The 14,386-nt window shown below is 37.6% G+C and overlaps 1 protein-coding gene across 1 annotated transcript in view; it reads right to left on the bottom strand.

Moving 5' to 3' along the window:
• The window catches only part of LOC145977972 (uncharacterized), a 286,923-nt gene that overhangs the window by 28,636 nt on the left and 243,901 nt on the right, over window positions 1-14,386 (bottom strand). Inside the window, exons 16-20 of the mRNA XM_083110320.1 lie at window positions 12,029-12,208; window positions 10,175-10,308; window positions 7,553-7,697; window positions 4,307-4,459; window positions 2,430-2,521 (exon numbers count right to left, since the gene is read on the bottom strand). Coding sequence (XP_082966446.1) covers window positions 2,430-2,521; window positions 4,307-4,459; window positions 7,553-7,697; window positions 10,175-10,308; window positions 12,029-12,208 — 704 coding nt within the window. The remainder of the gene's footprint in view (window positions 1-2,429; window positions 2,522-4,306; window positions 4,460-7,552; window positions 7,698-10,174; window positions 10,309-12,028; window positions 12,209-14,386) is intronic.

Below are 14,386 nucleotides of genomic sequence, written 5' to 3'. Positions count from 1 at the left end.
TACGGATTAATTATTTTATCAAACTTCTTGTTTGGATCATAAGATCCTTGAACATAAAAAAATAATTATGAATCCTTTGTTAAATTCAGGAATACATAACTTTACTGTTTGACCCACACACGAGATAGTGAAAAATGCAGGCTCAACCAGGACTCTTAACATACTGCGTCTTTGCTCTACCAACTGAGCTACTGAGTGAGCCCTAATTTCATATGATGTTTCACTCTTGCTGTTTTACCTGTGTGTAAGTGCCTCTGTTAGTGCTAGTGCAATGGTATCTGATGACTTGGAAACACTGTTGTGTCAATGCTGCCTATATGGCGTATTCTCAGTCAATACACAGCCAGTGCTATTTTGCTGTTGCCAAACTAACTGTTGGCGGAAGGAAAGAACAGAATTCGCTGTGTCCAAAATTCAATTTTTTTTTTATTATAATGCATACACAGCAGGAGCGTATATTTTAGGCTAGCTAGGCTATCTGCGAAGCCTGAAGTCTAGAGAATAAAATACAGGAGAAAAATCGATCAGAAATTGTAAATAATATTATTCATATTAGTGAGATGATGATGATTCTGGAATTGGCAACCTGATGTCCTACGAGTTCGCGACCCGATGGATGTCCTACGAGTTCGCGACCCGATGGATGTCCTACGAGTTTGCGACCCGATGGATGTCCTACGAGTTCGCGACCCGATGGATGTCCTACGAGTTCGCGACCCGATGGATGTCCTACGAGTTCGCGACCCGATGGATGTCCTACGAGTTCGCGACCCGATGGATGTCCTACGAGTTCGCGACCCGATGGATGTCCTACGAGTTCGCGACCCGATGGATGTCCTACGAGTTCGCGACCCGATGGATGTCCTACGAGTTCGCGACCCGATGGATGTCCTACGAGTTCGCAACCCGATGGATGTCCTACGAGTTCGCAACCCGATGGATGTCCTACGAGTTCGCAACCCGATGGATGTCCTACGAGTTCGCAACCCGATGGATGTCCTACGAGTTCGCAACCCGATGGATGTCCTACGAGTTTGCAACCTGATGGATGTCCTACGAGTTTGCAACCCGATGGATGTCCTACGAGTTCGCAACCCGATGGATGTCCTACGAGTTCGCAACCCGATGTCCTACGAGTTCGCAACCCGATGTCCTACGAGTTCGCAACCCGATGTCCTACGAGTTCGCAACCCGATGTCCTACGAGTTCGCAACCCGATGTCCTACGAGTTCGCAACCCGATGTCCTACGAGTTCGCAACCCGATGTCCTACAAGTTCGCAACCCGATGTCCTACAAGTTCGCAACCCGATGTCCTACGAGTTCGCAACCCGATGTCCTACGAGTTCGCAACCCAATGTCCTACGAGTTCGCAACCCGATGTCCTACGAGTTCGCAACCCGATGTCCTACGAGTTCGCAACCCGATTTCTTAGGAGTTGGTAAATTATGAGATAGCCCAGATCTTGGACTCTGTATATATGAGTACAGTGAAATAATATAGTGAATATTTCTACATGGGATTATATCATATCACTGTAGCACATAAGAATTCAAACTGACTCAGACTCGCAATGTTAGATTGATTGATTGATTTGGTGTTTTAAGTCCACTTTACACACACTAAGACTAATCGGGACTGGATCTATACAGTATAAAGTAGGATCCCAACTACTATGTGCCTCCACCGGGTATCGAACCCAGGACTTCTTGGTTACAAGGCAACTATGCTACCACTGCGCCATCGGGGAGGCCCTTTGCAATGTTCAAGAACGCCCACAAACAGAGAATGAAGGATCTGTTTTCCCAAGTCTCAACAACTCGGCTGTCAACACAGTGGGGAAAAAAAGACAGATGGAAGGAAAATGAAAGGGTCATTATGCGTGTGTTGAGACATGTTGTTTCATATTTTTTCTTCGAGAAACTATAACTGCGGCTGTACGTGACGGAAATTTATGAGACTTAGAAAGTCAGGTTTAATATGTCTTGATCCATCTTACGATGAACCTTAAAGTGGCAAGTCTTATGAAAACTTTTTGCATACAAGAAAAATACAGAACACTGTGTTTAACTTGCACGCCAAAGTTTCCTAAATTTAACTGTACAATGTAGCACTCTTGTCATAGGCTGGTCATCACAGACATGCTTTGTGTGGCCCTGCCCGATATCACTTCTAAAACCGTACGTCGTATAGTTTCTCAAAGGCAACAGATCCTGTTGAGGTAGCATTGACAGAGACAATTCCACACAGATAAAACATCAAGAATAAAACATCAGGTGAAATCAGGGTTGGTTCAGTTGGTAGAGCAAAGGCACAGCATGCCAGAGACTAGGGTTAAAGTCCAGATTAAGCCTGCATTTTTCTTTAAAATTTCTACACAGGAATATACAGTTAGAATACAAAATGGAAATAAAAGGTCGGCAACACTTACCCATAAATTTTTACAAGTTGGTTCCTCATGGCAGTACGTTGTTTTTCATTAAGGCAGGCTCTTGTAACCATTACGCCATTAATTTTTGTTCCCTGAAATCAGAAGTAAGTTGTGAAGTTCTATAGGATTGGGCAAAGTCACACTTAAGGCGTATTTTAACTACAATTAACATATGAAAAATGTGGGTACAAAGAGGCATGGAGGAGCTAGAACGGAAAGAGAGAGAAATGCAACCAGTGGCATGCAAATTTGTTTCTTCTTGCATGTTAGGCTCATAAATAGACTTAGGATTTATGCGCACTAAAAACTAGCAAAATATGTATGCAAATATGCTATTAAAACCTAAAATATAAGAGAAATTATGAAAACAAGTCTGCTGTTTTAAGCCTGAAGCTCTCAGTTACAAGTAACAGTTACTTTTTGAATAACAGTTACTTTTAATAGTAACAAGTGGGGACATTGAATTTTTGCGTTGCGCGAAATCGCGAAATGTGGAAAAAAGATGCAATTTTGAACATTCTGCACGTAACTACACCCCCAATGATGAAATATGCATGAGTTTTATTCGCGAAGTAATGCGAAATGTATGCTTTTCCACGAAATGGATGCTTTTTCACGAAATAACCGTGAAATATCATCAAAATAAGTAGAAAACACGCAAAAACCGGCAATCGAGATTGTGCGCGCAAACTGTCGATATGTAACGAAACGTTTGCCTAAAGTTTCCTACCACTTGCAGCTAAAGAACGTTTTATCTTCGATCACATCAGGAAGATGCTACAAATTTGGATTTCCCATGCACATAATCTCAGTTCGAAAACTTCGCTCCCTGTCAAGCTGCACTCCTTTCTTCCCCCGAATGTCTACTCAACTTCCAGTTTCGTTGAACTTGCTAGCTGTAGCAGCGATAAGATTAGTCTGTTCCCGCACATCAAGGGAAACAATGGTGTCATTTGTGTTCAGTCATGAATGAATTTTATTTGTCATCATGCGATTTTCAACATGTGTTTGTGTATGTGCAGTAGTGATTATTTTATTTGTTGGACAGCAAGGATATCCTTTAAATATGCGTACATACAATGAATACATCACTTGAGATATGCAATTTAGAAATGAAGTGATTTTGTGTTGATGTTTTATTTTTGGTTGGACAGCTAAGTACTTGTGTATGTGTACAGTATATAAAAATGAAGTAGTTTATCAATTTATAGCTCTTTTGTATGTTGTTTCATCTCATGATGAAAAAGTGTGTGCCAATTCTTTTTTTTTCACTGCTTGGTATATACCGCTGATCTAACATTTTATTTACCACTCTCCTCAGTTTTTATTTACCATAAATTTGCCTCCCTAGTAACAAGTAATGAAACTAACAAAAACTTTACTTTTCACAGAGAAAGGAATTTAGGATTACTCTGGATTCAATTACCTCTATATTTTGATGTTTAAACCACTGGTGTATGTAGACCAAAGGGGGAGGGAGCTCATGGGGCTATAGCCCACTCCAAAATTTTGAGAAAATCAACATTTTCAAACAAAATAATTGCCATATTTCAGAGTGGAAAAATTTTTAAATATTAAATTTCTTATTGTGTATGCAGCTCTCCTACAAAGCATCTATGCACTATCCACCTTTACAACTTCAGCCCATCCTGAAAAAATCCTGGGTATGCCAGTGGTTTATACATATGGAGTTAATTGTAATTTAATTTTAGACTGAAATTAGTTAAAAATGACAGCCTACTTGAAGTTATCAGTGCTACAATGTAAGGTAACTTACAGTCACTTTTGAAGAAACTGAAAGAGAGTTACTTTACAAAACGACCAACTGTAACTGTTACTTTGCCAGTGAAGCAACCATAACCACACACATGTTGTACCTGTAGCATAAGAAGTGCCTGCTCAAATGCATCTGGTGTCAGCCTCTCTATTGACGATGACGACAGATCTTGAATCCCAGCTCCAAGACCTGCCACATGGACAGTGGAGAGTTCATTCTCATGCATTTTGCTCTCATTGTCAATGTACTCATCCTACAACACAAAAAAGTATGAATTATATACAATAATTTCAATATTTATTTTGAAAATCTCAGTCAAATTACTGAGTATGCAATGTATTGAGATGTTAATTCTGTAGGAAAAGTAGACAGTAAGGTTTAACCCTCGCTGGACGGAAGTTAGAACATCCAAGTTTTTTTTCCTGTTTAAAAAAAATAAATCATAGAAAATATATTGTTAAGTGTGTTATTATAACACTTGTTTTCTAAAATCTACAAAACTTCCTATTTTCATATATATCACATATATATTTCATTTTCTATGAATTCTCTCACATTTACGATTTTTTCTGTAACAATTTTTTAAAGTAAAAAAACAATATAACATCTCATGAAAGTTACTGAAAACATATTTTTAATAGGTAATACAAAATTAATAGATGAATATAACGTAAAAACTTTCTATTAGGATCAAAATCATCACTAACTGCATAATCTGAAGCAGAATCATCATAAGGAATTTCCACAATGTGGATATAAATGCTATTTTCAAGAGTAAAACAAAAGTGCAACTTAATTCATCATGAGTACAAGCAAAATTCAGCAGCAAAGACATTGAAATTTGATAGATGCTTACAACACACGTGCACAAGAGATTCTGTGTGATTATAGCCCATTGTTCATTCATAATGGAATTTTATAGTGAACGATGGATTATGCACATCTCTAGTCTCATTCGACAGAAATTGCATGACAGGCTATGCCATTCAATCATCCAGAAAGGATTAACTTCACTAAAAATACTGAAAGTATACAGAAACATGTTGAAGCTCTCTTTACAGGTTTTATAGTAGTTCTATGATACCTAATTTTACCACTTGCATCACATTCTTATGATTGGCTTCTCTAGCAAAATGCAGTGAAATGTTATCCAATGACAACCATGACGAAACCATGAATGTACTCATTCTGAAGGTGAATAAAACTATCTATCTAGTTCTAATGCATGGGGTGTGCCATAAGTTGCTACCCCAAAATGCAAGTTGCATACTAAGGTAACAACACTACATGCATATAACAGTACAACTAATAATAATTACAACAATCTGTTAATATTTGTGCTTGTTTCCACTTTGACAACTGTCACTTCATTGTGATGCAACATTAAATTCAATGCCAACACTGCAGCATTGTAGTGACTGATGCTGTGCACTGTATGCTTACATAAATTACAATAGAAATTTGCATTACTACATTTCAGCCCTGATATTAATAAAAACTTCTATCTTTTCTTGCAAAAAAAAAAAAAAAAAAGGTTGTTAAATAAGCATATGAAACTTTACACCAAGTATCTGATGAGCAAATTCTCAAACCAAAGGGCATAGAGATAATGTTGTCGCCTTGTAATCAAGGGGTTCCAGGTTCAATACTTGGTGGAGGCATATTGCACAGTGGTTCAGATCACACTTTAAACTGTAGGTCCAGTCCTGATAGCATAGGCTTACAATTCATTTCAAACAATAGCAGTAGTATAATTTCAGAGTTCACAAGAGAATATATATTGAATATAAAGGTGTTAAATGCTATTATGCACGCATCCTGTACTCAATTGATCTCATTCACTGAGAAGTGTGTGTGCACTATGGCTGATGAGAACCATCACACACACAGTTCTAGCTCAGGAGTAAATAAATCTTTACTTTTCCAATAGTCTATGAGTGTTCCATTCACAATATAGCCCGAGTTGCCCGATGGCACACTCATGGACCATCGTGCTAATTAAACAATTCATGTGCTTTTAGGGCCTTCATACTTGTATGTGAGGTTGTAAACGCTGACAGATGTTGAGATAAAACTTTGAAATGTCATGTGGAAGAACCCCCCCCCCCACCGACTCCAAAGTTACGTATGGAAGCTGGCGCGAATTTTAAATTTGTACACTTATTTGACATAAAATGTTATAATCCGTAGACTATTTGACCAATCTACTTCGGGTAACTTTTGTTTTTCCGCTAAAACATCAGGGCATGTAACCGTGCAGGAATCAAAACGCCAAAGCCAATAAGAGGGGTTGGGTGGGCCACGGCCCCCAACTTTCAATGAAAAAATCATAAAAATGGGTAGTTTGCCCCTCTTTCCCCGCTATTTTAGGAAGGGGAGGCAAACTTTAGCCTTATTTTCAAAGTATGGTCCTTCTCAGCCGAATGAAAGTCATTTCATGTCTCTGGGTGCATTACATTATCGAATATGTGAAAAAATGATTTTTTATTGAAAGTTGGGGGCCATGGCCCACCCAACCCCTCTTATTGGCTTTGGCGTTTTAATTCCTGCACGGTGCATGCCCTGATGTTCTACCTGAAAAACAAAAGTTACCCGAAGTAGATTGCTTAAATAGTCTCAGAGATATAACGTTTTTCTGAAATAAGTGTAAAATTTAAAAATCGCGTGCAAAGGCGGCGGCCAGAGAGAGGTTACTTTCGAAAACCCGCTCGGCAGTCTAAAGGTTAAACTACTAAGAACATTAGGAATTATGTTCAACATACTTTTGCAACCCCATACCTATAGTGTCTTCTCAATAGCATAGTTCCAAGTTAGATTTCTGGTGCAGAGACCAGAGCTTCAAGTTCAGTTCCACTTAGCTTTGTGTGTATAAAGTGAACTTAAAACTTTCTTATTGTGCCTACATACAAGTTGGAGACATGGTGGTGTACTTGGTAAGGTGTCTGACTGCCACGTGGGAGACCGAGATTCAATTCCCAGCAGGGTTGGTGATCTACAAGGTTGGAATTTTTCCAGGCTTCTCCTTGCATGAAATGGCTCTCGGGCTCAACCAGCCTCAACTAAATGGGTATCTGTATGCAACTCTGGGGGGTATAGGCAGCTGAAGTGTGGTGATGACCAGATCACCTCCAACAAGGTGAGATCGATTGATCGATTTGGTGTTTTAAGTCCACTTTATGCACAGTAAGGCTAATCCGGACTGGACCTACAGTTTTACAGTGGAATCCGAGCCACTATGTGCCTCCACCGGGTATCAAACCTGGGACCCCTTTATTACAAGGTGATGACACAACCACTGCACCATTGGGAAGGCCATCTATCCATATTCTCTATGTAAGATACTCACCAGTGCTTTTAGCCCTTCCTCAATTGCTGCTTCTCGTTTAGATTTGGAAAACCTTCTGTATATTACTTCTGGGAGTCCTCCTATTTTGTTCATTAACTGTATTTTCAGTTCACTTGCGATTTTGGGTGATTTCAAGGCATTTAAGCTAGAAGAGATTCATTTGTTATTATTGTGCTTCATTTCATGGAAATGAACCATTAGTTTATCACATTAATTTTACATTTATTTGTTACTGCAGCTTTCTTTTTCAACATTTCCAAATGGTGCACATTACTGATCAAAGTTATTAGGTGCACGATTGTACACTACAAATTTTGAGCAGGAAAAAGCTTATTTCAAAGAAATATATATATGTGTGTGAAAAATAGTTGAACAAAATTATCTAAAAATTGGGTAACAGTTTCATACATCGGAGACACATTTCTTCAATTTTACACAAGAAACTACTTACGGAAATGAGTTTCTCCAAGGTTTACAACCTTCATCGATATATATTCTTCCTAAAACTTCATCGTACAATGCAGCAGAACAATAAATAATCACTTTTCATGTAATAATATTGCGCATTTTGTGAAAATCGACAACATCATGCCGTTGTTTCCAAGATGTACCTGCAGATGGCTCTAGCGTCGGAAGTCACGCGATCTCGCTAGTGGAATCAGGGTTTCCAAACGTGCGATTTTTTTCGAGAAAGCGCATTTTTTTCCTTCGAGAAACGCGCTGTTTTTTGTCGAGAAAGGAAAATGGTTTTTCGATTAATTTAGGGGTGAAATGGGTGCTAATGGAACCTAACCTAACAGGCATAACCTAACCTCGAGTGAATGGTTCGTGGGGCTACCCGTGGATGGTTTTTGGGGCTAACGTCAATGGTTTGTGGGGCTACCTGTGGATGGTTTTTGGGGCTAACGTCAATGGTTTGTGGGGCTACCCGTGGATGGTTTTTGGGGCTAACGTCAATGGTTTGTGGGGCTACCCGTGGATGGTTTTTGGGGCTAACGTCAATGGTTTGTGGGGCTACCCGTGGATGGTTTTTGGGGCTAACGAACAATGTTTCATCAAAATGTACAATTTCCAGACGTGATCCCCGGTTTTTTACAACTTTCATGCACAATAGAGTTGGAAACATTGATATTCGAAAACAAAAGAAGCGTTACCATTCGCAAAGCAAACGATATTGCACCATGGCGTGCTTTCCATAGCATTAAGGAAAATGGTTTATTTTAGCAGAAAAAGTGTTTGTTTTCGTGCAAAAAGCATAATGGCACCTTCCACTATGTTCCGCAATACATAATTGGTAAGTACTAACCACGAGAAACACAAAATATCCGATTTAAATGTGTCTCCGATCTATGAAACTGTTAATAAAATTTAAAATTTTTGTATAATTTATTCATCAGACAAGAAACTAAATACCATCTTTTGAAATTTAGCAGTTAGCAAAATGAGTTGAAAACTAGAGTTTGTGGAGTTTTGAATCTCAGATAAGATCTAATTTTTTTGTGCTGTTTAATTTATTTTAACATAGACAGGTGGAAAAGTAATATAAATTAGATAACATAGAAACCAACTAAACAAAAATGACACACACTTGAGTAAGAAAGAAAAAAAAAGACACAGTAGATCCTCGATTTTGTGTTTTTTTGTTTTCTCTTAGGGGATCAAGATGTAAAAACTTAACTTGCAGGAACAAGTAAAATCCAGAAAAAAATTACATTATGTTCTATTTGGACCATGAGAATTGAAATGTATGTGGGAAAATGTAAAATCTGGGAATGTATAAATTGGAGTTCTGGTGTAGAAACATAAAGGGTGTTTTTTCAAGAGTGATAGAACTTTCGATAGGGATAGCTGTCATTTGTTTTGTTTTGATGACATGTTGTTTTATCATTTCATATCAGTGAGCATTGGCAAATGATCATGGAAAAACTGACGCTGCAACAACGTTTACAAATTGTGGAAATATATTTCCAAAATCAATGTTCTCTTCGCCAAACGTATAGAGCACTTCGGAAATATCGGCGCTGTCAGTGAATTGGCCTCCAAGATCATGTGACCTAACGCCACTGGATAATTTTCTTTGGGGATATGTAAAGTCTCTGGTTTATGCTGATAAACCAGCAACAATTGACGCTTTGGAAGCCAACATAACTCGTGTTATTAACGACATACGTCCCCAATTACTTGAAAAAGTGGTTCAAAATTGGACTGATCGAATCTGGGTCATCACAGCTAGTCGTGGTGGACATATGCCGGAAATTATTTTCAAAAAGTAAATGTCGGAAAGTTATCTTTCAAATAATAACACAATTGGTTTCAAACTTATTTTTTTGTGTGTTTTATTTCAATTCAAAGTTCTATCACTCTAAAAAAAACACCCTATATAATGCTGGGTGCATGAACAGGTAAGATTGGAATTTCACAAATGTATTTTGAACAGTTAATCTTAGATCATAACATGTATTGTACTCAATTTTTCACGGTTTAAAATTACAAAATGAACTCAATATTTTGCAAAGTCATGGCATTTACTTCAAATTTACAGAAAATGAATGTACCTGTGATTATTTTTATAACTAATTTATAACTAATTTTATTATCTAATTTTTGCATTTTCTCTTTTACCTGAACTCTCCAAATAAAGATCCTGGAAGATTGACAGCTTCAGCTGGAGACATGTGTTCCAGGATCTGCTTGTCATTCTTATCCCCTGTGATATTGTAAAGGTACTCCTGGAACTTTTTTTTAAGTAACCGCATCTGCAAAATATTATGAGGCAAAAATATTACAAATATTAACAGGCAAATTTCCCATGACTATGTTCATTTACTTTCACATAATGAAAGGTTCAACAATTGAAACAAAACACTAACAAAGTATGTGACAACTTCTGCACTAGCTTCAATTTCATACTCGTGCATTCCACTGTACAACAACCATTTGAGAGCCAAGATTTGCCATCAAGTGACGAGTAGTCAGGGTACAGAGTCACCCCTCCTGAAAATTTTGTCTGTTCTCAGTAGATCAATAGGTGTCATGAAACATCTACTATGTTCAGATTTCCAAATAGATATGAAAAAAAAAGTTATATGCACAGCCACCATGTTAAGCTAAACACACTACATACCATATTAAATTTCATACTGAAGAGAATAATTTCACTTGTAGTTCCTCTACTGTACATGTATTGTAGCTGTACATTACACCTACTAAAGTGTTCACTACAAAACTATTGGGTTGTATTTATGAGAACATAGTAGGTTACAATTGATAAGACTAGATTTTGTGAACTGTAAACAGTAGATATTCCAGCAGTGTGGTATTTAGTTCATATTGCTACTACAGTAACCCCCCCCCCCACAGAGTTACTTAAGTAATGTGTTCTATAAACCTTTACGTAACTTGAATTTTACATAAGTCGAATTTGTAAATTGCTTGAGTGTAACTTTGTAAGAAACTGCAATAGATACATATATATATATATACCTATGTATGTTTGTATCTATATGTATACTATTTGCACAGTATTATTTTATAAATTAAACTATAAACTATAAAAGTATGACAAATATACGTATATACAAGAATATAAAAATAAACTGAAATCACACTTTTCAAATAAAAAAAAATGTCTTGTGACAGCTACGTACAGTTATTACATAACTGTGAATTTATGTAAGTCATGTATTACATAAGTCGAGGGGGGGAGGGGTTGGTTACCGTATTTCACTCAAATAGATCTTCGATTATCCCTGTTAACAGTGAAATCTTGGAGCTCGTAGCAGGATTGCTCATGCCATAGGCAACAATGCTAACCAGTCAGCTAAGCACAATGCAGAAGCTACTATTTCATTACCGATACATCCAAAATTCTCAGAGATATCTGATAGAAATACTATGAGCACACATCTAAACCTATTTAACATATGTACAGTCACAGGCATTTCTGGGTTGTAACAATCCCATTAACTTTCAATGGAATCATTACAACCAAGAAGTGTCAATAACTAAATGACTCTCGCATAGATACATTTTTGGAAACCATCCCTCCAGCTAACCCCAAGGCTCAACCAAACATCCCCCTAGCTAACCCCAAGGCTCTACAAGACATTCCCCTACATAATCCCAAGGCTCAACTAAACATCCCCCAGCTAACATTTTTCACTACCGCTGCTGCTCATTGGCAACAAGGGGGGGGGAAAACACCTCTCAATGCTTTCATTAAACAATGATCAAGAGATGAAGATTTTAGGATCACAAAGATGATGTTCCATATTTCTATGTTGCAAATTTATTTGGTTTTCTGATTAATTTCAAAGGACCACTGTCTTCATTAAGAAAGATTATGGTATCTGGGATCTGTATGATCATAAAACCACATTTATCACACACCCATCATGCATTTTAGGATCATTTCAACTTACATTAACATTAAACTCGTCTCTGTGAAACCAAACATTTGCCTGCTAAGTCACTTACCACACTTGGTACAGGAGGATCGGGTGCTTTTTGTACTGTGCTCAGTAAAGGGAATATTTGATCCATTTCAAGATCCTTTACATTCTCACTGGTCAGGCTTGATGTGAGATGAAGGTCTGATTCCAGTTGATACACTGTCACCGTGTCATTCTTCAATTTCTTTCTGGCATACACTCTTCTCTGTAAACAAGGTAAGAAAAAGTAGTTATAATATTTTAGATTCCATAAAGCTTGTAATCAGAAAATGTTTCGTCTTTGAATATCAAGAGAAGAGGTTCAATCAACTGATATTGTATTAAATTATTTTTAAAACACACTTAAATTTGTATAACCTAACGATTATGTGTTAAATGTTAAATTACTATTTTCTTTGTTTGAGAGACCACTACTTACTTTTCAGTTAGTATGCTCAAGATAATGGTTAAAGAAAATACTAAACACGTTAGGGTAATAATTTTACATGGAATGATAAGTGACACTACACTTTTAAATTCCATGCCAAGTGGCAACTAAGTGACAATTCACCACAAACTTCACACCAAAGTGGCAACTAAGTGACAATTCACCACAAACTTCACACCAAAGTGGCAACTAAGTAGCACTTCACCACAAACTTCACACCAAAGTGGCAACTAAGTGACAATTCACCACAAACTTCACACCAAAGTGGAAACTAAGTGGCACTTCACCACAAACTTCACACCAAAGTGGAAACTAAGTGGCACTTCACCACAAACTTCACACCAAAGTGGAAACTAAGTGGCACTTCACCACAAACTTCACACCAAAGTGGAAACTAAGTGGCACTTCACCACAAACTTCACACCAAAGTAGCAAGTAAGTGCCACTTTGTCCTGATAGCACCTAAGTAACAAGTGATACTTCAACACACATTGCTGGTTACTTTACTATCTACTCTGGAAAGGTCATTCACTAAAATAAGCCAACTGAGGTGATGTCATATGTAATAGAAAAAACTGCCCAGTCTAAGCAGCATATGTGCCACTGAGTACAACGATGCATTGTTACAAGTCAGATGTGATTATCAGCTTAAGAAAGGCACACAAATGAAAAAGTAAATTGTTTTGTATCTTTCTTGTATTTGAAATCACTTTTCAGCCCTTTTTTACTTCTGAGCTCAAGATCCATAGATTATGATGTCACACACGTCATCTATCATATTAATTTATTGCAAGAATTTGATGTAGAATTTTAGTTAAACTTCTTAACATCGATGTATGTACGTATTTTGGAATAGAGAGCTTATTGTTATAACATCAAAAGATATACAAAACTCTATTAACTTCTCCACATATATATTTCTAAAGAGAATGAGAGAGATAAGCATGTTAACATCTATTAATTTAATAGTGAAAACTATTCACAAAGTGGATTTCTAAAAAAAAAAACACCAAATTTTTTTAATGTTCATAAATGAGAATATTTTGCAGTAAAACTCTAGCCAATGGTTCTAACACAATTATTCAGAAACAAATTAAACTGGGTGACAATAATGACGACTTTATTTATTTTTTTTTTTTTTTAAAGTTTTCTACTTCATTAGGTTAATTGCAATGGTGAATGATAATATGATGAAACCAATGAAAAGACAAACACAAAGGAACACCCATTTCCAGGGCAAGACTCAAACCTAGAACCTCAATAAGTCACTTAACACCCCCAGTACAAGGCCACTTCAGCATGGAACATGAAAATGGCGATGACCAATTGTTGCCTGGCCAAGGGGAAACCACATTGACGTCAGCCGCATGGTCGGCAGCCATCTTGATGTCTGCCATCTTGAAATCAACTTCAGAAATTTAAATGGGAAGGGGGTTGTGCGACATATCAAAATGGGCTAGAATTTCAGCAGGAAAACAACTGTGACATTTGTTTTCACCTAATTTTAATTGTTGCAGAGTTAACAATACCACAAAGTTATAACACATGCGCAATATGACGTCTCTCTTGCGCAACACACACGTGTAATCGTCTCTCCCATGACCTTACCACATTCTGAAGAACCTCAGGAGTTATTGCAGTACAGGCATCCACAATGCGTGTGTGCAAATATGCCAGAGCCCTGATTTTCGTAGCATACACCATGGCTTTCAGGTGTCCCCAGAGGTAAAGTCCAATGGTGTCAGGTCAGGTGAGCATGCAGGCCATTCCACAGTATCTCGGCAACCAATCCAGTGGTGAGGGAATTGTTGATCTAGGTACTGACGGACTATCATCCCATAGTGTGGTGGAGCACCATCTTGCTGGAACCATTCAGGATAGCTCCCATCCTCGGACAGTAAGAATGGTAAGATCTGCTCCCGTAGCAGAAGCAAGTAGCCCTACATTTAAGTTGCT

This window comes from Lepisma saccharinum, chromosome 24 (genome assembly GCF_977018435.1).
Source record: "Lepisma saccharinum chromosome 24, izLepSacc3.1, whole genome shotgun sequence".
NCBI lineage: Eukaryota > Metazoa > Arthropoda > Insecta > Zygentoma > Lepismatidae > Lepisma > Lepisma saccharinum.
The sequence above is the reverse complement of the archived record's forward strand: the minus strand, read 5'-3'. Positions and strand labels throughout refer to the sequence as shown.